Consider the following 25431-nt stretch of genomic DNA (forward strand, 5'->3'; position numbering starts at 1 on the left):
TTACTTAATAGGGTAAATTAAAATGTAAAATATAATGAATGATGTTAATACGTTCAATTTTTTAATTTTTTTTTCATTATTATTATTATTATAAAGATAATAAAAAGTAATGCGAAAAAAATGTACCTCACATCGCTAGTTACACAAAAATTGGGAAACCAATGCCAAGTTTTCAAGAGAATAAATGAATGGTATAAATCACAAAATTAAGTGCACAAAAAAATTTGGCCACCAAACCAGATGGCTATTTATTTATTTATGAAGCAATCAAGCATTAGATTCACTTACCACATTGGCCAACTGCTGCTTGCCTTGGTTGATGCAGATTTAATTAATTAATTAATTAAAGAAAGCTTAGGTATATAGCTATGATTTGGGTGACCATATGAATAGGATCTGATCAAACTCCCATAAAGAAGGGGTTAGAAATCTTGTTGGTTGCCAGGGCCACGAGACAAGAGAGTCTTTTCTTCCTCACAGACATGACATGCATGGTCAAGAGTGGTCGACAGGTTGGTAGAGGATATTGTCAAAATGTTGCTGATCCTGCACCACAACAATATATATACAATATATATATATATATCATAATTATCCAAGATAAATATTGATGATCTTTACAGCTACAACTGATGATTCAAAAGCTAACTTACTGATGTCCACTAGCCATAGAAGAAGAAGCATCCATCCTGCTTTATGGACATTCAAAACTAGAGAATAAATTTAACATGACAAAGGTAAGAAGAATTGTGTATTCTTAATAGTGCTTAAGATTAGTTGACAATGAAAATGTAATACACACAAAAGTTTCTCGTTTCTGAGATACCGTAAAGCAGTAATCATAAATACAGAATTTAGGGTAATCCAGGGTAGCAATCAAGATTCGATGTGCTTAGAACACTAACTTTAGCACACAAGTAAAAGAGTTTGTGCAAGTGTAGAAAGCTCGACACTAAGGAATGCCACACCCTGCAAAGGTCTAAAATCCACGGTAGATACGTAGTGTTCTGCGCTAAGGTAGATTTCATAGGCACTGATAAAAATGAGAGAGGATATTATGTGATGATCTCCCTCACTAACCAGTCCAGGCTCGGATATGCAAAGTACAGAATGAGGAAAGACGGGACTGCAAAGAGGACAGTGATGAGTATGTACAGGGCCAAGATGGCTGCACTTGCGGGTACTGCATAGAGTATGATGAGAAGAAACATGATCACAAGTGGGAACTTGGCAGTCAGGTGAACGAAGAAGATGAGGGACTTTTTCAGAGATAACTGTAGCCTCTCGATTGCATCAGAACCGTGGAACTGATTGGTATCATGAGCAGATTCTGATGATTCAAGATGATGAATGCTATGCCCCCTCCTCTGTTCATTTCTAGTGTAGCTTCTGGAAGCTTTCACACTTGACGGCCAAGAAGTTTCATGATCTGTGCAGTTTGAGGAATGAGATTTCAGTCTATCACCATTCATGCTCTCGAGCATCCAGAGAAGGAAGAAATTTTTGCAAGGAAATCTCAGGTTCCCTCGATAGACCAAGCGAAATGACAAGAGATTGCACCAAGGGCAGGATATAAAGAGCGGGAGCTGGAGAGGTAGAGTCGGGAATTTCACAACAGCCCATTGAAGCCCGAGGATACAGTTTTTGCACAGCGTATGTCCACACCATAACACATAGGGGATGTTCTCAACGAGGTTGAAGGATTCCCAGCATATTGGGCACTCCAAGCCCTCCTCTCTGCTGGTGATGGAAGAGCCTTCATCATCTGAGCAATCCAATGAATCTCGCGTTCGCTTCAACAGATCACTCTTTGATCCTACATTTCCAGCTATACATCTTGATGCAAAGTTCCACATGTTGCAACTATACATCAAGCATTTCACCAAGACTATAGAGTTCCTGGATGGTTAAAAGAAAGAAAAGGTATCAGGCGTGCCATTGAGAAAGGGAGAAACAAACAGAATCCATTCCAATAGCCTAGGTTATCAGCTGGCTAAAAGGATACACAGCACTTTGAGATGCATACAAAATACACTAGTACAGGTGATTAGATTAGAAAGTAATACTTTAATTTAGATTCACATATATTACCAAAGTTCGTGATTATATCTTCAAAGATCCCTGTATGCAACATCCGTTATGTTCGAATAATATTCCGTTCATAATTCTTGAGATTAAATCTGTGATAGTAGAAAGCAGCAATAAAGTTGAAAAGGGGCAGACAGGTTGACAATCTAATTATTCTTGATATTGGGGATCCATCATTTTTTTAAAGCTAAAATTCAATTAAAACAATCACAAGAGCCCATATGCAATCCATATAATTATAAAATTCAAGGATCAAATCAATTTGAAGTAGATACAATGTTACACTAACCACGGTCTTTTAATTCACATTACTTTCTAACATATACATTATCGACATTCTCCCGCACTACATCATCATCATTCAAAGATAGCTACGATTAAACTAATTAATTTGCAATAGCTCAACTGAATGGATTGACACATACAGATTATTCTCACAACTTTTAAACAAATTCACCCATACAAGGACATACGAACTAAACGCAGTAAACCGTTTTTGCCCAAAACCAATAAGTGGCTCAAAATACAAAGAATTAAAAAACAGAGATTCAGAATCAGAATAAGTAAGCGATACAGTCGCAGTCAATATCGATTACACGAGACGGTCGAATTCCAAAAATAAAAAAAAAAAAAAAAAAAATCACATCAAGCCGATAAAATAATCGATTTACCTACTGATCTAAACAACCGGATGCAAAAAAAATGATAATAGGTCGTGAAATCGGTCCTACGATCGCATCTTCCCACTCGCACAGTACGTCGGGACTTCGCGCATGACACCGATCTTCAATCAAACCCCTTTCCCTTTTTCTTTTTCTTTTTTTTTTTTTTTTATTTTTTTTCCGTTTCTTTTTAAAATATGCATCTTTATAATCCAGCTATGTTGGGCTTGACAAAATTGGTCTAATTTGTAAATTGCATAATGGCCCATAATATATGGGCCGATAACAGTTTCTCACCACACGAAGGTTACGCTGACAAAATATGATATTTTTTTGCAACACAGCTACACAGAATTCGTTACAACATGTGCATATTCACAGCAATTTCGTTATTTGATTGCTACCAATATTTTCAATATGGGCCAGAAGAAAACGAAATGCATTTGATTTTTCTAAGTCCTGTTCCTGAATAGCCCTTTTGATTCTGGGCTCTTTGTAGCAAAGCCCACTATTAACAGTACTTAATATATAACATTAAAATCATCAGTTATAATCAATAATACTAATAATAATAGTAAGAAAATAGTAACAATAATAACAAATTGAGTTAATTTTGGTGCAGGATTCAGTTGGAAGCAGTGTTATGATGTCGTTGAGAGTGTTTTGACGAAATTTTAATGTCCAGGTCAAGGTGGATGAAGCATGGGCAGCGGCAACGGTCGCAAAGAGATGTGCTGCTGTGGTGTGGACGGTTATGGCGAGATGGAACTGATCAAAGATCTAACCCTAGGACTCCGGCAGGAATATATCAAGCTGCATTTCCTTGAACTATCTATGATGTTTCATAACTACTGTAATTGGCAATGGCTCCATCTCGATCCAGTGATCGTCGGCCTATTTTTGGTATATATATATATATATATTGCATGTATATGGACACACGTAGAGCTGCAAGTGCACGCAGGGGAGAGAGAAGAGAGAGCGGAAGGTGTTGCATGGCCCTGCATAATCGGCATCATATTCGCCAAACAAAAGGTTGTGTGAATTGCCAAGAAAAAAACATATCAAACGCTCGATTCGGCAGAGAATCTTTGAAAGGGTTAACTGCATATTCCTCTCGCACAATCAGGACAGGACATGGGCGTATTTCTTTCCTCCTTTTGGCCGCCTTAACAAATAGCGCGCGGTTTGCAGGGGGAACTGTATTTGCGCAATTTCTTGATTCTTTTGTATTGCTTCCGGATCCACTCTGATTCATAGAGATATCAAGGGACAGGAATTTACACGTACGTGACAAAAAACAAAAAAACATCCGGTGAAAATGCTATTGTGTTTCTCGGTGGGGTCTGTTTTAGGGTTTCTCGATCCTCCTTTATGAACAATGCTGTTTTGAATATCGGGCGATCCAGAGAATTTGACAATTTAATGCTTCGTGTATCTGTTCCATAAACTTAGACCTGCTAAATTCATGCTGTGATTGTTTACTTTGCTTATGGTACAATTTAGATTATAGAGCATGTTTTCTGCATTGATTTTTGGTCTTTGCTAGGATAGAGGCATTCTTCATATACTGTAATTGAAGAATTACTTAGGAGCTAATTTCTTATATGTTTTTAGCAAAGCAATGTTCTCAAGAATGTGCTCTAGGATGTAGGTGATGATAACAGGGTAGAGTATAACTTGCTTTAATTTACTGCTTAAAATGAAGAGCAATCGTAGAGGGGCAAATGGAATTCTTGAGTGATTAATGTTGCTCTTCACACAATCGTATTATGCACTATGTTGAACTTTGTTTTCTCAACTGTGGTAAGCTTCTAGTGATAAATGTCCATGTATTCCCTCCCACCATTGCATAATTGTTGTATGCAGGTATGGTCCATTTCTCCTGCGGGTTTATTGAGGTGGTTATAGATGGGTTCACAGTTGTCGAAGAAGCAGACAAATCTTCTAAATTTGGATCTGGAATTTATCAGGACTCCTGTCCTGAAGTGCCTCTTGAAAAACTATCTAAGAAGTTTGGTGTCGAAGAAACGAAGGCGGATGTTAGTTGGTGGCTATGACCTTGATATGACTTATATAACAGATCGGCTCTTGGCGATGTCATTTCCTGCAGAACGCATGAAAGCTATGTATCGAAATCCTATTTGGGAGGTCAAGAGTGTCTTGGAAATGAATCATCATGGTCACTATAAGGTGAGCTAATACTCTGGCTCACCAAGCTTGCATGTATGGTGCCAGTTAAGTATCAATACCCCCTATTTTTGAACATTAATTGCCTTCAGTTCATAGAATTCTGGCTGCATGTGTAGCAGTAGTTCTTTTATTTTGAACATCTTGGTGCAATCTGATCCATTTGCAGAGAGCAACCCTGAGCCCAATGGATCATTCCCTTTTCCGATATATGAAATAGTTTCATAGTGGACTTCACCAAGTCGATTCTTACAAAATGGCTATCACAGGAACTAGCTCAACCTTAAATCTTGCACAACCATATTCATGTTAACATTAACTCTGTAAACTTTTGACAAGTTTTCCTCTTTCTTGGTCTAAAAATTAAATTGATTCAGAGCATGAGGAAATTGTCACTGGACTAAAATAGATGAATTGGTTCAATGTGTTTTCCTGTGATGTGGTACTTAAACTTGAGTTACAATTTGAGTTTCATTCAGTCTCTCTATCAAAATTGATTTGCGGAAGGCATTGTGTGTTCAAATTATTTTGTCTCCATAGTTTCTCAGGCATTTGCATAGCTGCTACATTTGGAACCTCATCATTCTGCAATCTTTATGGCTAACAGGTTTATAACTTATGCATAGAAGAAGCTTACGATGCATCCCATTTCGGTGGAAATGTGGAGAGATACCCGTTTGATGACAATCATGTCCCAACATTATCAATGATCAAGGAATTTTGTGAAGATATCAACTCTTGGTTATCAAGTCATCCAAAGAATATTGCTGTTGTTCACTGCATGGTCTGCAAAAAGCTCTCTATTTAATCATTGTTCAATATGATCATTGGTTTTCTCGTTCATTCTTTGTCATTTGTTGCCCAATTGTTTTTCTCTTTGCTGCTGGTCTCCAATTTCTCATTCTGTGAATGATGCCAAGTACTTTTATATGAACTGCAAGTTCATCTTCTGTACTAGTTAAATTAAATTTTTGCTATACATTTTGGCATCAACTAACTCGTGACAGTTTCTTTCATCTTTGGCAACTTTGATTGTCTAAATCTGCAGGCTGGAAAAGGGCGAACCGGATTAATGGTATGCTCATATCTAGTGTACTCCGGAATGTCAGCGGAGAAGGCTTTACAAGTGTATGCAGAGAAAAGAACCACCAACAATGAAGGAGTAAGTAGTCTCTTTTTTAGGTGTAGTTGGGAATTGTGGAAGCACTGTATGTTCTACAATAGCACTAGACTTTTTTCCGTTGAGTCCACTTCCCATTTCAACCATCCATGTATAAAACTGGATCAAGATTCTCTTAACTTCCAGGATAATCTAGTCGGTTTCTGCCCTGCAGGTTTCCATACCAAGCCAGCGTCGCTATGTCAAGTACTGGGGGAAAACACTTTCTTTCTCCAAAAGAAATGATATCGCTCCCCCAATCATCAACTTGCCCATGAAATGTACACGAGAGCTTCAGCGCATTCGGCTATATGACGCCGTCAACATCAATCAGATCTTTGTCGTGGTATCTGAGCTGCAAGAAGTTAGTAATTTTCACCTCAACTTAATCTGATAATGGAGATGGTAGTCTACTTATTTGAAGTTTGTAATTCCTTCTACACGTCTTCCTACACAGGTTCCGGGTCAGAGGTACCGCCCTCCAGCAGAAGTTATCAAGAGCTGTTGCAGAAGAATAAAAAATCACGACCAATGCAATAAGCCACGATATTACTACTCCTTTGTTGAGGGCGAAGAAGGTGAAGAGGGCAAGAAAGAAGTCTCAGAGCCCAGACTAGTAGTCCAAATGGACACAGAAAGCTCCATGATCTACCAGAAAACTTGCCTAGGTTGCCAGTATGACGAACCAGTGAGAGTAAGAACATCCATCAACATATCCTCCTACTTTCCCAACCACAAAAATAAAGTAATAAACTCCCGAATGCATGCAGATACAAGGAGACGTGCGAATAATATTCTACGAAAGGCTAATTGGGGGACGACTCTTCTATGTCTGCTTCAACACAGCATTCATCAACAGCAGCCTACTTCAGGTACCATTTCCTATTCTATTCTATTCTATTCTCATTAGTTTAGGAATCTCTCTTCCAATTACCCTTCCCTGTTGAACAAAATGTTTCACATTCACAGTTTTCGATCCGTGACTTGGACAAAGTTGGGAAAAAGGGCAGATCAATCTGCGGCCCGTCCTTCTGCCTGGAGCTGTTCTTCGGTCCCTCGCATTCTAACCAGGCTGCTGACAATAATAAAATACCAGTGGATCATAATCATGGATGAACCAACCAACAACAGGTGTAGAGTTGCAGGAACTGACTCCAAATTTCATCTCCCTTGTATAGTACAGTTATTTCACGCTGTCAATTAAAAAACAAAACAAGAGTTGCACTTGTTGTAGCGGGGAAGATGAACCACATAATTCACTCCCTTTGGCATTTTATGGAAACAAATTCCCGACGGAGCTAGAGTTGGGGATGATGGATTTGTTTAGGTCAAAAAATAAGACATATACATGTATATCTCAACAATACATATAATTTTTTTTGAACAAGATTGATAACAAAAAATATACAATCATAGCAAGGATAATATTCACTTCGTCCAGTCATTTTAATGTGTTTAATTCTAATGTATTCGATGTTTTAGTAAAATTATTTGACACTTTACAAATAATGTCATGTTTAAAATATATTAAAATTTATATAAAATAAATAAATAATTACAATTGACCCTGACTGAGGGAGTAGTATAAATGATATGTTTGTTAAAAGAAAAAAAATAAAAAAAAATGTACTATGTTTGTAATGTATTACTATGAAACCAATATGGTTTGGTTGTTTGGTCTTAATGAATTTACTTTTTATAATATAAGGTGAGTCAGGTTTGCTTGTGCTGTAAAAGAGGAGAGTGAAATTTCATCCGATACGTTCAAGTCGAGTCGTCTGTCTTGCTACAGATTTCTTTCTTCTGATCCAAGCTTCTATAAAACCCTAAATCGGGTCGATTGGGGTTTCGTCTGGGCATTGGACTCGTGGTGTTTCTGCAGGTATGTCGACGCAAAAGCCTACGAGAACGCCTGCGGAAATCGAGGATATCATCCTCCGGAAGATATTCCTTGTGTCGCTGGTCGATTCTATGGAGAGCGACTCCCGAGTCGTGTATCTGGAGATGACCGCAGCCGAGATTTTGAGCGAGGGGAAGGAGCTCAAGGTGTCACGAGAGAATTTAGAGAGGATCATAATTGATCGTCTGTCCGGGAACTTCCCGGCTGCGGAGCCACCATTTCAGTACTTAATCAATTGCTATCGCCGCGCGTACGATGAAGGGAGGAAAATCACTTCAATGAAGGATAAGAACGTGAGGTCAGAGATGGAGACTGTAGTGAAACAAGCCAAGAAATTGGCAGTTTCGTACTGTAGGATTCATTTGGGGAATCCTGATATGTTTCCTAATGGAGACGCGAACAAATCAAATGTTTCTCCATTGCAGCCGCTAATATTTTCTGAGGTTGGAACTAGCCTTGATGCCTTTGGAGGTAGCAGTAGTGGAGTTTCATGCCCCCCGGGTTTTCTCGACGAATTCTTTACGGATGCCGATTACGATACATTGGAACCAATTTCGAAACAGCTGTACGAGGACTTAAGAGGCAGTGTGTTGAAGGTGTCCGCATTGGGGAATTTTCAGCAACCATTAAGGGCATTGTTGCTGATGGTGAAGTATCCTGTGGGAGCCCAGGCATTGGTGAATCATCCGTGGTGGATTCCAAAGGGTGTATATTTGAATGGTAGAGTGATTGAGATGACTAGTATATTGGGGCCCTTTTTTCATGTCAGCGCATTGCCTGATCATGTTATATTCAAGAGTGAACCGGACATTGGGTGAGTGGAAATCTTTCTTCCTGCGTTAATTATTCTGCCTATGTGCTTCCAGTTTTGGATGTATATGCATTGATGGTGGTCATTTTACTAATGTTTGTAAGTAGAGAAGTATTCTTTTCAATAATAGACATACCACATGTGAAAGCTCACATATTTAATGTGGCATTCAAAATTGTATCTCTTACTTAGAATGTGGGAATAAGGCTTTTAATGATTGGATGTGATGCAGTGCAATTGAAGTTTTTCATTGAACTTGAGGATATTTAATCTAGCAGTATCTTGTCTTGGTATTGTTGCCTAATCTACAATTATTGCCTTCAATTCCAGACAACAGTGCTTCTCAGAAGCATCTACCCGACGGCCAGCTGATCTTTTGTCATCCTTTACAACTATCAAAACAGTTCTGAACAATTTGTATGATGGGTTGTCTGAAGTTCTTATGTGTCTCCTAAAAAACACAAGTACTCGAGAGAATGTGCTCGAGTACCTTGCAGAAGTCATCAACAGGAATTCTTCAAGGGCACATTTGCATGTAAGTAATGATAAAAGAGACAGGTTTGGCACCAAATTTTACTCTGATGGTCTTAAAAGCATCGGTAGAATGTTCTTGATACTCTGCTCCATATTTGATATTACATTATATGGAATTTGATGACAGGTTGACCCATTGTCTTGTGCTAGTTCTGGCATGTTCATAAATCTCAGTGCCGTGATGCTACATCTCTGTGAGCCGTTCTTGGATGCTAATTTGACAAAAAGGGACAAAATTGATCCTAACTATGTATTTTATTCAAATCGCCTGGAGCTGAGGTAAATAATTATCATGTGTTTTTGCTGACCATTTTTTCACCGTAGCTCTTATACCTGTGATAAATTTGTACCAGAGGACTCACTGCTCTACATGCTTCATCAGAAGAAGTATCTGAATGGTTTAACATTAACACTACAAATGCTGATACCTTATCAAATAATAGTGATGTACAAAACCGACTGCTACAATCACAGAGTGCGACAAGTTCTAGCAGTAATGCTAGTGAATCATCTCCCCTGCAAACTAGTAATCCAGTTACCAAAAGGAATGAAAAAGCCAAATATCCATTCATATGCGAATGCTTTTTTATGACAGCCAGGGTTCTTAACTTGGGCTTGCTAAAAGCATTTTCAGACTTCAAACAGCTTGTTCAGGTTTAACTATTAATTCTACAAGCCAGACTTTCCTATCCATTTACTTTAAGAAAAGCATCAATATCTTTGTTTGGTAAAAATTGCAATTGTATCTGATGCTATAATTTTCAGGATATTTCTAGATGTGAAGATGCTTTATCTTCATTCAAAGCCATGCAAGATCAAACTCCTACTCCACAATTGCAGCAAGATATATCCCGCCTTGAAAAAGAAATCGATCTTTACACACAGGATAAATTATGCTATGAAGCGCAAATTCTGCGGGTATAAAGTTTACCCCATACGTTTGTCTCCCTAATTTGAGATTTTGATCTCTTATAATAAATTTCCGTGGTCTCTATATTAACAATGGAAGCTAGATAGATTTTCAATTATGAATTCAAAGTAAAATCATTTCAGAAAGGCAATGATCAACCTACCCTATCCTTTCACTTATTAATTAAACACTAAGAGCTACATGGCTTGGTAATACGAATAAAATTTTCCATGGTTTGGTAATATGAATCTTATCTACCTTGTCTTTGATCTCTTATAATTAAATTGTCATGGTCTCTATATTAACAGTGAAAAAAGCTTGATTAATATGAATTTTCAAAGATTTAATGTACAATTATTTCAGGAAAGCAATGATCAATCTGTTCTATACTTTCATTTACATAAATATATATAAAAGAATAAGGGCTACATGGCTCCTGCGTGCTTTTCCATATGAATCAATTTTTTTATGGTTTAGTAATATGAATCTCATCTACTTTCTTGTTTCCCTCTTGCTAAATCATGTCAGTCATTTGTTCTTTAATCATGTAGGATGAGGGGATTCTTCAGCGGGCATTATCTTACTATCGCTTAATGATAGTTTGGCTAGTGGGGCTTGTAGGGGGGTTTACAATGCCGCTGCCGCCATCATGCCCAAAGGAATTTGCTTCTATGCCAGAACATTTTGTGGAAGATGCAATGGAGTTGCTAATTTTTGCTTCACGGATTCCTAGAGCTTTAGATGGGGTTATACTGGTATATGGGAGTTTTTCTTTTCCTGTGTCTTTTTTTCATAGTTTCATCCTATCTGCTTGAAAAACTATTTGTTTTATGTTCACCTTGACAGGATGATTTTATGAACTTCATCATCATGTTCATGGCAAGTCCTGAATATGTTAGAAATCCGTATCTGAGAGCCAAAATGGTTGAAGTCCTCAATTGTTGGATGCCACGGAGGAGGTACATATTGAGAAAATTTATTGCATAAAGTTCTCCAGATGTCTAACACGTTTCTTACAATTTGTCTGTAGTGGTTCAAAAGCGACAGAAACATTATTTGAAGGGCATCAACTATCCCTTGAGTATTTAGTGAGGAATCTTCTGAAGCTTTATGTGGATATTGAATTTACTGGTTCCCATACACAGGTGATTGTTGCTTAGAGTACTTATGGACTTTGTGGAGCCTCTTACTGTTAGCTGTTAGTTTTATGCAAAAAAAGAAAAAATAGTCAATGAGCATAAAGGAACAATATAACAGGAAGTACCTGTTGCAGAAGAATTTGAGTATGTTAAAATTAATAAAGTAAAAACTTCTTCTGAACTTGTTAATTTCTTATTTTTTGAACTCCAATAGATCTTACATAATCTTGGTTGTATTAGTGATTTAAAAGGAAGGAGCTGAAAAAGAACTGTTAAGAGCTTCATTATACATTGTTGTAATGTGTTTTCATCTGATATGCGTTCTCTTACACCTCGTCCAGTTTTATGACAAGTTTAACATCCGTCACAACATTGCGGAACTCCTTGAGTATTTATGGCAGGTTCCTAGTCATCGTAATGTCTGGAGGAAGGTAAGCCTGTCCGTAAGCTTTGCTTAATTCTGCCAGATACCCATTCTCTTATTGCAGTCTGACATGTATATGCTATCTGCATTACCAGATAGCAAAGGAGGAGGAAAAGGGCGTCTATCTGAACTTCTTGAACTTTTTAATTAATGATAGCATCTATCTGTTGGATGAAAGTCTTAACAAAATTCTTGAACTAAAAGAACTGGAAGCGGAGATGTCTAATACTGTGGAATGGGAAAGAAGACCTGCACAAGAAAGGCAGGAGAGAACTCGGTTGTTCCACTCTCAGGAGAATGTAAGTATTTCATTCACATTCTTTGACTAGTTGTTAGTTTGAATTATTATTGGAAACCTATACTTTTTGGTGTATGCAGATTATTAGAATTGATATGAAATTGGCCAGTGAAGATATAAGCATGCTGTCATTTACTACAGAGCAGATCACCGCCCCCTTTCTACTTCCAGAGATGGTATCTTCAAATATTTTTGCTGCAATTCAATCTGTTGTTGTATTGTATTGAGTTTTCTGATATAGCTGCTTTATTCAAGGTTGAAAGAGTTGCGAGCATGCTGAACTATTTTTTGTTGCAACTTGTCGGACCCCAAAGGAAGTCCCTTACCTTGAAAGACCCTGAAAAGTATGAATTCAGACCAAAAATGTTACTAAAGCAGGTATGCTAGTAGTTGATTTGTGCTTGTGAATTTGACTGTTCCTATTTACCCATTCACAATTTTGTTTACAAGGATCTTTAGTAATTTGGGTTGCTCTTTCTCTCTCTCTCTCCGGAAGTTAGTTTTTATCTACTTTTGCTACAATTTTGACGTTTAATTACTCATATCAGATACTGATACAATGTTTCTCTGTATTTCAAGATCGTTAATATTTATGTCAACCTAGCCAGAGGAGACAAGGATAATGTATTCCCAGCAGCCATCACAAAGGATGGTCGATCTTACAATGAGCAGGTATGGTATATTTCCAGAATCCTTTACTTTAAATTATATACTTTTTCTAAGCACCCTACTAGTCGCATGGAGATTATCTAAATGATACTAATTATAATTGCTTCTTTGTTTGGTCGGTTGGGCGCTGCCAGCTATTTGGTGCTGCTGCTGATGTATTGAGGAGAATTGGTGAAGATGGCAGGATCATACAAGAGTTTGTAGAACTTGGAGCAAAAGCCAAAATTGCTGCAACTGAGGCAATGGATGCAGAGGCCACTCTTGGAGACATTCCAGAGGAATTCCTAGACCCAATCCAAGTAAATCATTCTCGTCACTCCTTAATAGCATATGCCTATCTCTATATACCGCTAATATTAATTTGATTCCGCACTGCCCTTACAAGTTTGTCAATTTCTAAAGACACTTTTGTTTCTTGGTGTTCAGTACACTATAATGAAGGATCCAGTCCTCCTACCTTCGTCAAAGGTCATCGTGGACAGACCCGTCATCCAAAGGCATCTTTTAAGTGATAGTGTATGACACTGACCTTCACTCCGTTTCACTTCAAAATATTGTGTGGCCAATGAGGATAACCTTATTATCTATTTCTTTCTTGTTTTGCAACTACAGACGGATCCATTTAATCGGTCTCACCTCACCACGGACATGTTAATACCTGCCGTGGATTTGAAGGCTAAAATCGATGAGTTCGTCAAGTCCCAGCAGTTGAAAAAGAGTGGGGATTGCTTGAGCATGCAAAGCACCAAAGACACAATACAGACTACTGACACTACGACCTTGATCGAGTAGAAAACATGTCAAAACAATACCCCAATCTTTGTAAATTGAAACAAAACCCTAGATTGCACACTGGCACATTAAGCTATGGATTCGTTCTGTTACAAATGCTATTGCATTCATGCATGGTCATACAGCTGGGAATATCCATTCCTGTCAGTATCTACTCATGACATCGAATATTTCATCTTCTAAAGTTGAACGTAGAATCAAATACTTCCATCCTTTCTTCATTTGCAGCTCAGCTCTTCTTTGCCATTTCTAACAAATTTGAATGTTGCAGCTGAATGATCGAAGCAACAGGTACAAAGGCCTCTGTAATGCATATGGGTTTAAATTGGAAATTCATTATTCTCACATCTGTTCATTTAAATACCCAATGGAATAGTACATATTATAATCCCCCAAAAATGTCCTAACTTAGCTTGATCCCACTGTGCAGCTGCTGGAAAATGGATGTGTGCACATTTTCTTCTTCCAGAGACACCAGTAGGTAATGCAATATAACCTTTCCAGAATCAAATGCACAAAACAGCAAAGATTGGAGCAGTGATGGAAGCATTAGCTCGGCCTGAGGCATTTATCTTTTATGGCAAGCTACGAGGTCCATCTACATCTCCTTTTCATAGTTTTGATGCATGGCTGGCTAACTTCCTCTTGGAAAATTCATTGGCTATACTAAAGGTGTTCTTGTTGTGCCGTAGATAAAACTCTGCAAGGAGAATTTGGCGCTCATCCTTTGTTAGATCCCCATGGCAGCCCTGCGACAAGTAATTCATTTCTAGCATGAGATCAGTGTAGGATCAACAGTGAAGATATGATCGCAAAGATGCATCCATAAGTAGCACTGGTACTTGACGTTATATACTTGAGCTTGTCAGAACATTTATAGACATGGAAATGACTTATCGGCAGGGTATTACCAGGCGTGAGGTCCGGTCACAAACAGCTTGGTGCATAAGAAGGCCGGCAGCTACTGAAACATTAAATGAATCAACCATGCCCCTCATTGGGATACTGCAGCATAAATCGGATAGCTCGAGAGCTTCTTCACTTATACCCCTAAAAGTTGCAACTTTCCCGCATGAAAAGATTAGTCCACTTCAAACTAGAACTAAAAACCAAAGGTGAATGCTGGAAAGTGAGTACCTAAGTTCATTCCCAACAACAATTGCAGTCGGGCACGACCAATCGACATCATAGACAGAGACCTGTACAAAGATCCAACCATTCGGTAGTAAGGACAAGATAAATATGCATAGGATGCAATGAGGAAATGAAGATCTATAAAGATAAGTTGGCGAGAAGTTGGCGAATACCGCATCCATCCCCAAATGAGCCGTAGCAATTCTATAGCCGCGTTCTTTCAGCACTCCAAAGCACTCTTTGACAGAGCTCCAGAGTTCAATATCCAGCCACTTCTCTGCTCCCATGCTGACATGACGATTATCTCTATACCTGCATTTTCAAGATGAAGCATTGGAAGCTGCCAATTAACAGCCAAAGAAAACTACCTTACTAATAGAGAGTAAAAAATCAATGCTTCTTCAACAGGCAAGAATGGCGTAAGATTAGATTCATCACTGATTTTCAGAGAACAACTCATGTATATGCCAAATTCCTCAATGTTTGCTAGTTCAATGCTACTTCAACACGATGGCTATTCAATGGACTTCAAGATTGAGCTTCTAACCAGATGTAAGTTCGTATTCGATTTAAACAAGATCAATATTAATATGCTTAGGGAGGCGAATGTATACCTTCTCGAGGCGTCGCAGGACACGACGTGGACGGACTGAACTCCGAGCGCATCAGCAGACCTGAAAGCTGCAGAAACATTCCCAAAATCACTCAATCCTTCAACCACCAAGCACACAGAATAGCTCCTGCTGTTTATTACATTCCTAAACCTTTCCTTCCTCGCCTCCATTATATAGGGATCCATGGCTTCCACAACTTCACCACTGCTCAAAGAGGTATCCCCAACTCTATACCTATCTAAATACGGAAACCAACGCTTCCTCTTATCGCCATGCTTGAATTCATCGCTGCTTTCCGATCGACGCTCCATCTTCATTAACCTCGAAATGTCATCCTTGTCTTTCAGAAGCAGTGCTTCCACCGTGTCTTCGTCCTTGCACGAATCTGGAGGCGTTTCTATGGCAGCTGCACCGACCTCGCTGCAATTCGAAATCTCTACTGCAACACGACCGAAGCTTCTCGAAGTTGGAAATGGCGGCGGAGAATTGATCCTCAGACTTGTTTCTGCAAACAAAGTTTGGTTAGACACGAGGGAGGCAAAATCATGAAAACGAATGAGTTTGAAATTATCGGTGCGAACGTGAATGATGCTGAAGCGAAAAAGCGAAACGGCGTGAGCAGACTGAATAAGGAACTCGAGTTCGGAATTCCAGACATGATAAGGAAGTACGGATTAGGGTTTTGCAAGCACCCATTTGTGGTTGCGGACCAGGTGAAGAGGTAACCCTGTTTGGCTGTATTTAAATTATTTTGTCAAAATGTATTTGAATGGAAGGTCAGAGGTTCGAATCTTACACAACATACAACCTTCAAAAAAACATCAATGGCGGCGAGAAATAATCCGAACTCAGAGCTGTATACATTCAACATCTGAATCCTGCAGGCAAGTTATAATCTTAACCGAATCACCTGTTGATCATATTTACATCAATTAACACGATGAACTTCAGCACCAACTAGAATGTCCTCAAAACCACTCCCAATATGATGATGATGATGGCTTATCATTTTACAGGGAACGTAAGAAGCATTATGGCATCTTTGCCTCGGCAGTCTTCTCGTCCTCTTTCCCCACCCTGTTAAGCTTCTGTCCTCCATCTGACAGTTAGGCTGCTGCGCCGGCACCGCAGCAGGAGCTGGACCGGCGCGCTTCCTCCCCCGACTGTGTCTCGTGGAGCTTCGGCTGCTGCTGCTGCCGCCTCCGGCTTTCATTAGCTCATCGAATGTCTGTAGATCCTCGGCCACTTCAAGACGTGACAGCATGATCATCCCAGGAAGTATGTCCTTTTGGAAGTTCTTCCATGGCCTCCCTCTCCTCCGTGAGCGTTTCAGGAATGCCGTGTTCCCCATCTCCTCGTCCGTTGGATGGCTCATAACAACCACCTCGTATTGGCACGGTTCTTCCTTGGTTTCTTCTAATTTCAATGTCTCATATTCGAAGTGATCCATACCGTCGGGTATGAATTCTTGTCTTGCAGCTGTGCCGCAACGCCGCTGCTGAGAGTAAACTATTTCCACAAACCATTCAAGAGCGCCGATGGTTGAGGCCACAGGAGGAGGCTCATTGTCTGCTGAATTCCGGTGCAATGAAATCGCGAACAATGACTCAGCAGCAGATCGATCGTATTCTTCATCCGGTGATAAATACGTCTCACTTGAGCCTGTTTTTACAAGAAAAGCATCTGTTTCCGATTCAATAACAGCCGGCGCCTCCAAGTCTATTTCAGTCGTAACGATTTTCACTATAGCTGTAGGAAGAAACGGAGCCGATGGCAGAGCCTCCTCGTCTAAAGACAAGTTCAAGTCTATGATGCTATTGATTCCTTTCTTCATGTCATCTTTATTTGCATCGCCGGAGGTGTTAACCTCGGCAGGATCATCGCCGGAGCTTCTATTCTCAACTTGCGGGAGCATTTCAGAGATCGGGAAGCCAAGAATTTTTGCAGCGTTGGAGCTTCTCTCACTCACGGTTTCTTTCTTCTGCATCGATGTGGTATCAGCCGTTTCGGTTTTCCTGAAGAATTTCTGAGAACAGTTCTGCAAAGAGTCTAGATTCATGAAATATGGACTCTTCTTCGCCTCTTTGCTCGGATGACAACTCTCCGGTGAGTTCCTAAGAAACCATGGCAGTGCAGCCTTTGTTAGCTCGGGATCTTTCATCGGAACTTCTGCAGGTAAATGTTGTCCGTGATCGTTCTCTGAAGGTTGATTCGATACTTGGTTGATGTTCGATCCAATAGCAGAACATTCTTTCCCATCATTTGCACCAAGCTTAAGATTTTTGGCAAAACTTTTGTCGATCCAAGAGGACGAGACAGTTTTAGAAGCCATCTCCGATGGATTGTTGTTGTACTCATCGATTTCAACCCCGAAAAGCTTCCTTTTCCTCTGAGGTAAAACCTGTGAATACTCGGAACAAAAGTCCCCAGCTGAAGGATGCTTGTCAAACCTCGTTTGATCTGCAAAGCGCACAAATTGAGCACAAAAGAAGTAAATGAACCCAGAAACACTGAACAGAGCTGCATCATAGGCTTACCGGCACAGTCATCAGACCGGCAATGGTTTCTGCTGCTTTTAAAGAAATCTTTCGTCGCAAGATTAATGGCTGGACTTGGCTTCGCAGGCGTGCCTCTTGCGCCGTTCATACAAAAGACATTGCCTGCATTGTTTTGTCTCTTCGAATGCAGATCAAATGCAATTGTATCGACATTACACTGAGATGTCTGACCAGCACCGAGAGATAACTTAGTATCTCCGTAAGAATCAGGCATCCTGAACATCGCATTCGGGCAAATGCTGCCCTTAGCTGGCGTCCAAGGTTCGCGACTACTAAAGCTCCTCGTGTCCAGCATCGAAGGGAAATATGGTACGACTTTTCCCTCCAAAAATGTGGGAAGTGGCTTGCTACAGCTGCCTGAAACTGAAGAGCATCCCGGCATCATCGAATAATGGCCATTCCACTGTCCTTTCGAACCTTGGAAATGATTCGCCGAAGAGAAGGGAAAGCTCGAAAGATGATTGACTCTGTTTGCTTCTCTTCTTTTGAGCTCATTCATCAGCTCTTTCTGCCGGGCGTAAAGACGGTGCAATTCTTTCAGCTGAAGCGTAAGAAAAATGAATTCAGGATCGAAAGACAAGTTGTAAATAAGCTGCGGCATCAGAACAAGAATCATCGCGAACCTGGCTTCTAAATATGCATTCGTGCTCGAGAATCATCTGCCTCGCCTTCTCTATGTCAGCTTGCAGACAGCGCTTACTGTCGCCATTTTCCATCGCCTGCTTTCCACGGCACGGCAGGCTTACATCAAGATTGATCGCAGAATGGTGCTCCCTCAAGAATCCAATGGCTTGTATCTTCGTCGCCATCGCGACAACTACGACTAACGAATATCGGACTATGAGAAGATAACAAAGGTCTTAGCAGCAATGTAAGAATTCAAGAACCAATTGAACATCAAGTTCAACAACCTAACGGCTAAGGTTTGATGCAATAATAGGTTGTGTTTAGCACAATCAATCATAGAAGGGAATAAAACGTCCCTGTCATTCTGATCTCGTAAAGATTCGAATTACAAAACTGGAAATGCAGTTGCAATACACAGACAGCAGTAATTTGCTGCAAATTTACCAATTCACATCAGCTCCCATAACAGATTTAGAATTTTTGTAAAAATCACTTTTGATGAAGAAATTATTGCAAGAAATTATACTCGGAAGCCACAGAAATAAAGAAGAAAGAAGATCCCATAGATAAAGATTAAAGAGAGATAAAGTAAAGAAAAGGAAAGGAAAAAAGAGAAAAGAAAGGATACCTGGCAAAGGCAGATGAGCTGCAGTTGTGAGTGAGTCAGTTTAGTGGAGGCCTTTGAGGGAAGGAAGGTCCTAAAGAACAAATCAAATCTAAGGTGTAGAAATTATCCACAACAGAGCACAAAGCAGAAAGCTACAAAGATAATTCACTTTCACACCACAAGGGACAAGAAAAATCGAAGGGCAGAGAAGGGCCCCAGAAACCATAGTTGGAATCTTTTCATTGCCATTCAAGAACCCTAAATAATATCATTATTATAGTAGCAGAGAGTATGTATAATTATCAATTTAATTTAATAGCAAAGGAAATCCCATCGATCGATCCATCGATCACTGATTAGGCTAGAAGGATATGTATGTACTTAGAGAGAGAGAGGGAGAGATTAGAGAGAAGATCATCTCTCCCATCAGTGCTTAAAGTTTTTGGGAAGAACAATGACTTGAAATTCGTATAACATGTGGACTCACCTTTTTCTTCTTCTTCTTCTTCTTCTTCTTCTTCTTCTCTGGTTTTGGAATCAATCATTTCTTTCCCATTTGGATGGCCTCATTCTCATAAAGAAATCTTAAACCAAACTGCAAATGCATTCATGGAGATAGACAGATATGGATAGATAGATAGATATTCTTGGGTCTGCAGGAAGCCGAAGAAAATGGGTATCTGTTGGGACATTTAATGCCTATTTCTCTCTCTCTCTCTCTCTCCTCAGATTCTCTCTCTCACCAATTCCATGCTTTTTGGGCTACTTTAATTTCCTGTCTTCTCCTTAAAAACACCTATCTTTTTTCCTTTTTCTTGAAAGAATATTGCAAGCAGTTGTTTTTTTTTTTAAATAAAATAAAATTATTTTCCTCGTGTGAAGAATAAATATGACCTGAATTTCAGAAACAATCGACCGGCGGCGTCTGAAATAGAATCTGCACGCGCGGCGACGGCGAAGGCAATGCACGTGCTGAGCCGGCGCGTGAAATGGATATTTGTTTCTTAGATGGAGTCGCATAATGGAATTGGCTCTTACATTAAATTACAACGACCTAAGTGGCTGAGAAATTGGATATTTATATTCAAATATTTTGCTTCGAGTATATATTGACCTCATATTGTTTTCCCTTTCTTTAAAATAAATTTTAAAAAAATATCATTGGTGGCATTAAATCTTAATTTAATTGACAAATCAAAACGATGCTTCCATTCACTGTTCAATCCATTCTTAAGAGATATAACAAACAATATTAATCTCCCATTATTCTAAGATTGATTCTTGATTAGTTTAATTAATTTCCTGTCATAATCCAGCTGCTTTTTCTTTCTTTCTTTGTACCTACCTACCCAGATAAATAATTTTCAACTTCATTTATGGAACCCCATAAATAAACTATAAATAACAATAATGATACACCATAGCATAGCATAGCATGAGCATTGATATTATTTATATATTTATATTTATGCACACACATGTCCAGTAGTGTTTGTGGTTAATTAAGTTCCATAAAGTGAAGAGAGTTAGATGAGATTCATAAATGGCAAGAAATTGATGGGTTTTATAATTGTCCTATTTTTATTGGTCCCTCATTCCTTTTAGATTTTCTTGGCCAGATTATTATTGCTTCCAGATTTGACAGGTATCCATCCATCTTTCTATCTCTCTCTATATATGTGATGTATGAATAATCAAAACCATTTATTTGGCTGACATTCAATAACTGCTTTCTCAACATGTATAGAAATAAATTCTTATAAGCCCATCAATTATAAATTTGTTTCGGCTCTTTCTTGCAATTGTATCATTTCATGAATGTGAATGGTGAATTGGTAATTGGTTGTAGTATGAGGCCACATGGTTGTTTTGTCCTCTCTGTGAGACTGCATTGCAACGGTTGTAGAGTATTTATTATTATTATTGTTATTTGTTATTATAAGATGGAGTATCTTGTTGTTATCAAATTCTCAATCCATATCTATATCTCATCAATTATTTATTGAAAAAAAAAACTAATATTAAAGATTAAATCAAATCTAATCATTTGATTGTACAACTCTTCTTAGATATTCTTGCCTACCAAAACAGCCTTTGTCGCTTATTTTTTAGCACGTCAAACTCACACAACACAAACTACTGTTAATTATTCCATCTTATTCCTACATACATATTATGTTTACTTAATTCATTCATTTTCATCTGATCCCGAAATTTCTTGCTAATCATAAATAAAAATTAGTTGACCAAAAAACCTTTTTTTTTTTTTTTCCCTTTCTATTTAAACAGAGAATGGCTGTATTTACAGGTGGTTTTGGGCCCTTGTTGAGGCCCAAAACTAGCAAACTTTGTTTGGGCTAAGAAGGGCAGTAATTTCTTCCCAAAGCCCAATACGGCCTTCGCTAGTGAGCCCAACAACAGATGGGCTGCAAGCGGCTAAGGCCCAATACCCGGCCCGAATATCTTCCATGAGCTGAGCCCCTTCCCAGGCGCAGAACCCCTCGAAGAATCTCAAATCACTAACCCTAATTTGGTCCCTCTCCACCATCTCCGCCGCGCACCGGGCGCTCTCCGCCGTGCCGGAGTACAGCCCCGTCATAACCTCCTGGAACATCCCGCTCCTCTCCACGTAGGCCTTCCCTTCCTCGTCGGGACTCACCAGGAAGAGGCTGTTCTCCATCGGACCGCCGGAGAACAGCGGCCGGTCGGATATGGCACCCGACACGTCCAGGGGCGACGACCGCATCTCCTTAATGGACATCACGGACTGCCGGTTTAGAACTAGACCGGTCGGTCCAACCGGCCCGGTCGAGAGCAGGAGGATGACGGTACGCTCGAAGACGTCGACTCCGTCCAGCTTCTCCGTCGCGATCAGTAAGCAGCCTTTCTCCGGCTCGTGGATAGGGTGCGCCCATTTATCGGCCGGCGAGTTTCCGGCGGCGGCGGGATTCATTAAGGAAGATAGAGATAGGCCGTCTTGCGCCGGCACGGCCTGCTCCCGGGCGACCAGTCTGGCTCGGAAGGCTCGCCAGTCCGCCGTGAGGACAGGGCTCGCCGCCTCGTCTCTCGGCGACGGCGATATCGGCGCCGGACCTGATTGGGAGCCTGAAATCCAATACACAAATTCTAACATCAGGTACCGGTCCGACCATTAATCTTAGCTTTTAGCTACGACAATAATAGCGAGAAAAAAGATTACATGTTACAGAAAATGGATTCTTGGATTTCCCGATAGGATATTTGACGATGTTGTTGCTCGGGTATGTCGGAACCAGCCTTGCTCGGACAAGGGGGGCATTCATGGTAGAACTCGAAGAGATGAAACAAGCATCCATGGCGGTCTCAAATTGGTAACACCAATGTCTGTTTTTAGCAAAGTAGACCGTGTAATAATTGTGCCTAATTAATATCTGTGGGATTAAATACACACCCCCCACTAGCCGAATCCAATAATGCAACACCCCCGTCCTGATCGAAAGTGTGTCAGCATCAGTGGAGCTCCCGGGACCTCAACTCCCAAGTCAAATCCCGGTGAGTATGTATGTACTACATGGGAATCCTGGATCACGATGGGCGGCGTTTCAAGAAAACCTGGATCACGACTCCTCCTCGTCTCTCTCACTCCGGTTTTTCCTTCCCAAGTGGCCAAAAATTAATAAATCGAAAATTAAAACATAAAAATTAGAGGAGGTTAGTTAAGATAACTACGTGGTCTGTTTTGATTGGGACACGTGTACAGTTCCAAGCGGGTGACGTGACACTGCAGACAGATCTGTCCGTTATCTATCGGAAGCACCGAAAACCTGCGATTAAAAAAGTTAACTGCAGGCCACGTAGCGAAACGCAATTGGTCCGGATCCCCGCCTTCTAGAGGAGAAGTAATGAATGATAAACCTGGCTTTGAACAATCAGACAAAAAGTCAAAATAAATTTTCAAAATTAATTTGCATGCAATTAGGTGGTTTGAAATGCATTAAAAGAGAGAAAAAAAAAAAAAAAAAACAAAATACAAATACAAATACGTAAATGTGCGTGTACGTATACCAGACCAGTGGAATCAAATCAAATCAAATCCTTAACTATTGCTTGGCTCTAGTCTAGATCATTGTCCCTCGAATCAATCGGCCCCACCCCACCAGAGTGTGGAAATTATCTGTGGCCTTCCAGCTTTGTTTTTGACATTTCTAGTTATAGAACTAAATCCAATACATTAATTTTTCTAAATTTTATTTTTCTTTTCTTTGTTTATTTATACTATATATTTATTTATTTCCATTCCATCTGTTCCATGAAGTTTCTAAAGCGACCTCGCCCTTTTAATCTGGCCTTTGGATAATTTATACAAGAAGAGAAGATTGTACAAGTTTCCAGACGACGACGTTTTGAACATTCACTAGATTATTCGTTACAGTTTGTTAGCTGTCTTTGCGTTCATACTTGGAATCATACCATCTCCTGTCATTAGTCATTACGGTGGATCCTAATCGAAACTAACTATAATTATCTGACACTAATTTGTTTTTATTATTTGGATTTTTAATTATAAAGCACATGTTGCTGATGCAAGTTTTTTAAAATTAATTTGTCTAATCAAACAATATTTGTTATATAAAATATTGTAATCAATTTAATTATTTTGATGTCGACATTTCAAGTTGCAGTTTAATTTTTTTCTCTCTGGAATGGTTTGTTTGCTACTTAATTATTTATGATAATTATTATTACTTTCACGTCTACTCTTTAAGTGGCACTTTAATCAATGTTAAATTCGTTTTCTGTAGTTTCCATTCGATGGTTTTAGAGGCAGTTGATGATTTTTATTTTTTATTTATTTTTTATTTTTATTTTTATTTTTTATATCCACTCTTGAATGGTGCTTTAACTTAATATTTATTTATTTTATTTATTATGATTTGAAAGTTTGCCAAATTTTTCTAAAGTGTAATTGTAATCAAAGACTTTCGTGGAACGTACATTAACATGTAATCTGATGCCAGATTACATCGTCACGCCCTTTGTCATATTGCAAAACATACCGACAAAAAAGCCTTTGTGTTTTAATTACTATTCTTATTATTTTATTTGCCTAGAAAAGTATTAGTACACATTATACCTAACACTTCCAATCAATGAAATTTAAAAACATCATTCAACAACCATTATTCTTTATTTTAAAATATAGAAGATATATTGCATTGTTTTTCTTTTAATTTATAATTTAATGATTACATTGAATTCATTTTGTCCGTCCTAAAATGATTTTCAATACCAATTTGATTTAATTGTCAATAGTGATTTTTTTTACTACCAAACCGTTTTGAACCATTGTTACTACAATTACTATTTTTTTTTATTTTTTTTTTCTAACTACAAGTTGAAATAATAAAATTGGAATAGTTTCAGCTTGGAAGAGAATGAGATAAAGCAAACGTCAGATATGATGAAATTAAAACGTAATACAGTACATATTGTGGCAAAGTCGTGGTTAACGAATTCAACTCGCATTTTTGCTTAACACGACTTTGTTTAATTGTAAAGCACAACAGAGTTCGAAAGCGACTTTCAGATATATTATTTATTTAATTAATAAATATTCCGCCAAAAAAGTCGCAGTGATATTAGTATGCATTCAAGAAAACATTTTTATTGTGGCTTTTATTTATTTATAACACGTCAGACTCACCGAGCGTCATTCAATACATAAGTTTAGGGTTTGTTTGGTTAATCGGAAAAATGTATAACTCTGCATCCCGTATTCAAGTTTATAGTTATTTTTTTATATTAATTTTGTTTAATTTTTTTGTTATAAGATACAAAAAATATTTAAATTCATATTCAAACATTTGAACACATATTGGGATGATAAAAAAAAAAAATTATTCTAATATTTTATGTTTTTATAAGAAACATATCTAAAATTGATCATACACACGTACATTTATTTTCTATTTTTATATATAAGCTCGGTCATTTATGTTTTCAAAAGAATTTTTATATTAATATATTACACATTATTTTATACTAAATTTGATTTAGAGTTTGTATTTTTTTTTTGTTTTAAATATAAATTTACTCTATTTAGTTGATACGATGTTTAATAAAAATATATTATTTTTTATTATAAAATATTGATTAAATACAAATTTAAATTAATATTTTATTTTAAATTAATTTTATTAAACCAACCACAGTAAGCATTATGTGATAATAATAACAAAGTTTGTTGTTGAAAAAAGGGTACCTGGTTTGATCTATGAAATTTTCAATTCAAATATCGGATTCCAGATTGCTTTAACAGTTATTTACGAGCTGTGT

General features: G+C 38.5%; 7 protein-coding genes across 10 annotated transcripts; 2 read left to right on the forward strand and 5 right to left on the reverse strand.

Annotated features, from left to right (window-relative positions):
* Positions 1 to 738: 738 nt before the first annotated feature.
* LOC127244552 (uncharacterized) lies at positions 739 to 2912 on the reverse strand. 2 transcript variants are annotated; one of them, XM_051265127.1, is made up of 2 exons: positions 2764 to 2912; positions 739 to 1899 (listed from the first exon to the last, which is right to left on the reverse strand). In XM_051265127.1, the coding sequence occupies exon 2, from the start codon at positions 1869 to 1871 to the stop codon at positions 1056 to 1058; it is 816 nt and encodes a 271-aa protein (XP_051121084.1). In that variant the 5' UTR covers positions 1872 to 1899; positions 2764 to 2912; the 3' UTR covers positions 739 to 1055. The 2 variants fall into 2 exon arrangements, with proteins under 2 accessions (XP_051121084.1, XP_051121083.1); XM_051265126.1 differs by having other exon boundaries at positions 2760 to 2912.
* Positions 2913 to 4661: 1749 nt separating this feature from the next.
* LOC127242246 (phosphatidylinositol 3,4,5-trisphosphate 3-phosphatase and protein-tyrosine-phosphatase PTEN1) lies at positions 4662 to 7215 on the forward strand. The gene is made up of 7 exons (XM_051261713.1): positions 4662 to 4943; positions 5548 to 5724; positions 5989 to 6102; positions 6275 to 6463; positions 6557 to 6793; positions 6870 to 6971; positions 7069 to 7215. Exons 1-7 carry the CDS (start codon positions 4662 to 4664, stop codon positions 7213 to 7215), a joined length of 1248 nt encoding a protein of 415 aa, XP_051117670.1.
* A 616-nt stretch (positions 7216 to 7831) lies between these two features.
* LOC127244556 (probable ubiquitin conjugation factor E4) lies at positions 7832 to 13686 on the forward strand. Its single transcript, XM_051265131.1, has 16 exons — positions 7832 to 8813; positions 9141 to 9345; positions 9472 to 9623; positions 9698 to 9998; positions 10110 to 10262; positions 10806 to 11009; positions 11101 to 11213; positions 11285 to 11399; positions 11735 to 11824; positions 11913 to 12116; positions 12196 to 12291; positions 12371 to 12493; positions 12695 to 12787; positions 12919 to 13083; positions 13211 to 13300; positions 13397 to 13686. Exons 1-16 carry the CDS (start codon positions 7984 to 7986, stop codon positions 13574 to 13576), a joined length of 3114 nt encoding a protein of 1037 aa, XP_051121088.1. The 5' UTR covers positions 7832 to 7983; the 3' UTR covers positions 13577 to 13686.
* LOC127244558 (uncharacterized) lies at positions 13430 to 15623 on the reverse strand. Of its 2 annotated transcripts, none has more exons than XM_051265134.1 (6): positions 15475 to 15623; positions 15325 to 15391; positions 14884 to 15022; positions 14714 to 14775; positions 14488 to 14626; positions 13430 to 14325 (listed from the first exon to the last, which is right to left on the reverse strand). In XM_051265134.1, exons 3-6 carry the CDS (start codon positions 14995 to 14997, stop codon positions 14188 to 14190), a joined length of 453 nt encoding a protein of 150 aa, XP_051121091.1. In that variant the 5' UTR covers positions 14998 to 15022; positions 15325 to 15391; positions 15475 to 15623; the 3' UTR covers positions 13430 to 14187. The 2 variants fall into 2 exon arrangements, with proteins under 2 accessions (XP_051121091.1, XP_051121092.1); XM_051265135.1 differs by having other exon boundaries at positions 15465 to 15610.
* On the reverse strand, positions 15017 to 16020 carry LOC127242256 (uncharacterized). Its single transcript, XM_051261725.1, has 4 exons — positions 16017 to 16020; positions 15325 to 15829; positions 15117 to 15207; positions 15017 to 15022 (listed from the first exon to the last, which is right to left on the reverse strand). The coding sequence occupies exons 1-4, from the start codon at positions 16018 to 16020 to the stop codon at positions 15017 to 15019; spliced, it is 606 nt and encodes a 201-aa protein (XP_051117682.1).
* LOC127244557 (uncharacterized) lies at positions 15601 to 19962 on the reverse strand. Of its 2 annotated transcripts, none has more exons than XM_051265133.1 (6): positions 19604 to 19962; positions 19138 to 19207; positions 18506 to 18720; positions 17862 to 18423; positions 16121 to 17784; positions 15601 to 15829 (listed from the first exon to the last, which is right to left on the reverse strand). In XM_051265133.1, exons 3-5 carry the CDS (start codon positions 18689 to 18691, stop codon positions 16253 to 16255), a joined length of 2280 nt encoding a protein of 759 aa, XP_051121090.1. In that variant the 5' UTR covers positions 18692 to 18720; positions 19138 to 19207; positions 19604 to 19962; the 3' UTR covers positions 15601 to 15829; positions 16121 to 16252. The 2 variants fall into 2 exon arrangements, with proteins under 2 accessions (XP_051121090.1, XP_051121089.1); XM_051265132.1 differs by having other exon boundaries at positions 18506 to 18705; positions 19604 to 19961.
* A 1265-nt stretch (positions 19963 to 21227) lies between these two features.
* LOC127241856 (uncharacterized) lies at positions 21228 to 22572 on the reverse strand. The gene is made up of 2 exons (XM_051261088.1): positions 22316 to 22572; positions 21228 to 22221 (listed from the first exon to the last, which is right to left on the reverse strand). The coding sequence occupies exons 1-2, from the start codon at positions 22449 to 22451 to the stop codon at positions 21455 to 21457; spliced, it is 903 nt and encodes a 300-aa protein (XP_051117045.1). The 5' UTR covers positions 22452 to 22572; the 3' UTR covers positions 21228 to 21454.
* Between the last annotated feature and the right edge of the window lie 2859 nt (positions 22573 to 25431).

This window comes from Andrographis paniculata, unplaced genomic scaffold, assembly GCF_009805555.1.
Source record: "Andrographis paniculata isolate CXL003 unplaced genomic scaffold, ASM980555v1 Contig19END, whole genome shotgun sequence".
NCBI lineage: Eukaryota > Viridiplantae > Streptophyta > Magnoliopsida > Lamiales > Acanthaceae > Andrographis > Andrographis paniculata.

Excerpts from the sequence above, each read along its gene's own strand:
- LOC127244552 (XM_051265127.1), bottom strand. The coding sequence starts at position 1,871 with ATGTATAGTTGCAACATGTGGAACTTTGCATCAAGATGTATAGCTGGA.
- LOC127242246 (XM_051261713.1), top strand. The coding sequence starts at position 4,662 with ATGGGTTCACAGTTGTCGAAGAAGCAGACAAATCTTCTAAATTTGGAT. Across the intron at positions 6,103-6,274 it reads GAACCACCAACAATGAAGGA|GTTTCCATACCAAGCCAGCG; the intron begins GTAAGTAGTCTC and ends TCTGCCCTGCAG. Across the intron at positions 6,464-6,556 it reads TGGTATCTGAGCTGCAAGAA|GTTCCGGGTCAGAGGTACCG; the intron begins GTTAGTAATTTT and ends CTTCCTACACAG.
- LOC127244556 (XM_051265131.1), top strand. The coding sequence starts at position 7,984 with ATGTCGACGCAAAAGCCTACGAGAACGCCTGCGGAAATCGAGGATATC. Across the intron at positions 12,292-12,370 it reads CCTTTCTACTTCCAGAGATG|GTTGAAAGAGTTGCGAGCAT; the intron begins GTATCTTCAAAT and ends GCTTTATTCAAG. Across the intron at positions 12,788-12,918 it reads GTCGATCTTACAATGAGCAG|CTATTTGGTGCTGCTGCTGA; the intron begins GTATGGTATATT and ends GGGCGCTGCCAG.
- LOC127244558 (XM_051265134.1), bottom strand. The coding sequence starts at position 14,997 with ATGGGAGCAGAGAAGTGGCTGGATATTGAACTCTGGAGCTCTGTCAAA. Across the intron at positions 14,776-14,883 it reads CTCATTTGGGGATGGATGCG|GTCTCTGTCTATGATGTCGA; the intron begins GTATTCGCCAAC and ends ATCTTTGTACAG. Across the intron at positions 14,627-14,713 it reads GTTGTTGGGAATGAACTTAG|GGGTATAAGTGAAGAAGCTC; the intron begins GTACTCACTTTC and ends TGCAACTTTTAG.
- LOC127242256 (XM_051261725.1), bottom strand. Across the intron at positions 15,208-15,324 it reads TCCTGCGACGCCTCGAGAAG|CATTGAACTAGCAAACATTG; the intron begins GTATACATTCGC and ends GTGTTGAAGTAG.
- LOC127244557 (XM_051265133.1), bottom strand. The coding sequence starts at position 18,691 with ATGGCGACGAAGATACAAGCCATTGGATTCTTGAGGGAGCACCATTCT. Across the intron at positions 18,424-18,505 it reads AATGCATATTTAGAAGCCAG|CTGAAAGAATTGCACCGTCT; the intron begins GTTCGCGATGAT and ends CTTACGCTTCAG. Across the intron at positions 17,785-17,861 it reads CCGGTCTGATGACTGTGCCG|ATCAAACGAGGTTTGACAAG; the intron begins GTAAGCCTATGA and ends TGCGCTTTGCAG.
- LOC127241856 (XM_051261088.1), bottom strand. The coding sequence starts at position 22,451 with ATGGATGCTTGTTTCATCTCTTCGAGTTCTACCATGAATGCCCCCCTT. Across the intron at positions 22,222-22,315 it reads GAATCCATTTTCTGTAACAT|GCTCCCAATCAGGTCCGGCG; the intron begins GTAATCTTTTTT and ends ATTGGATTTCAG.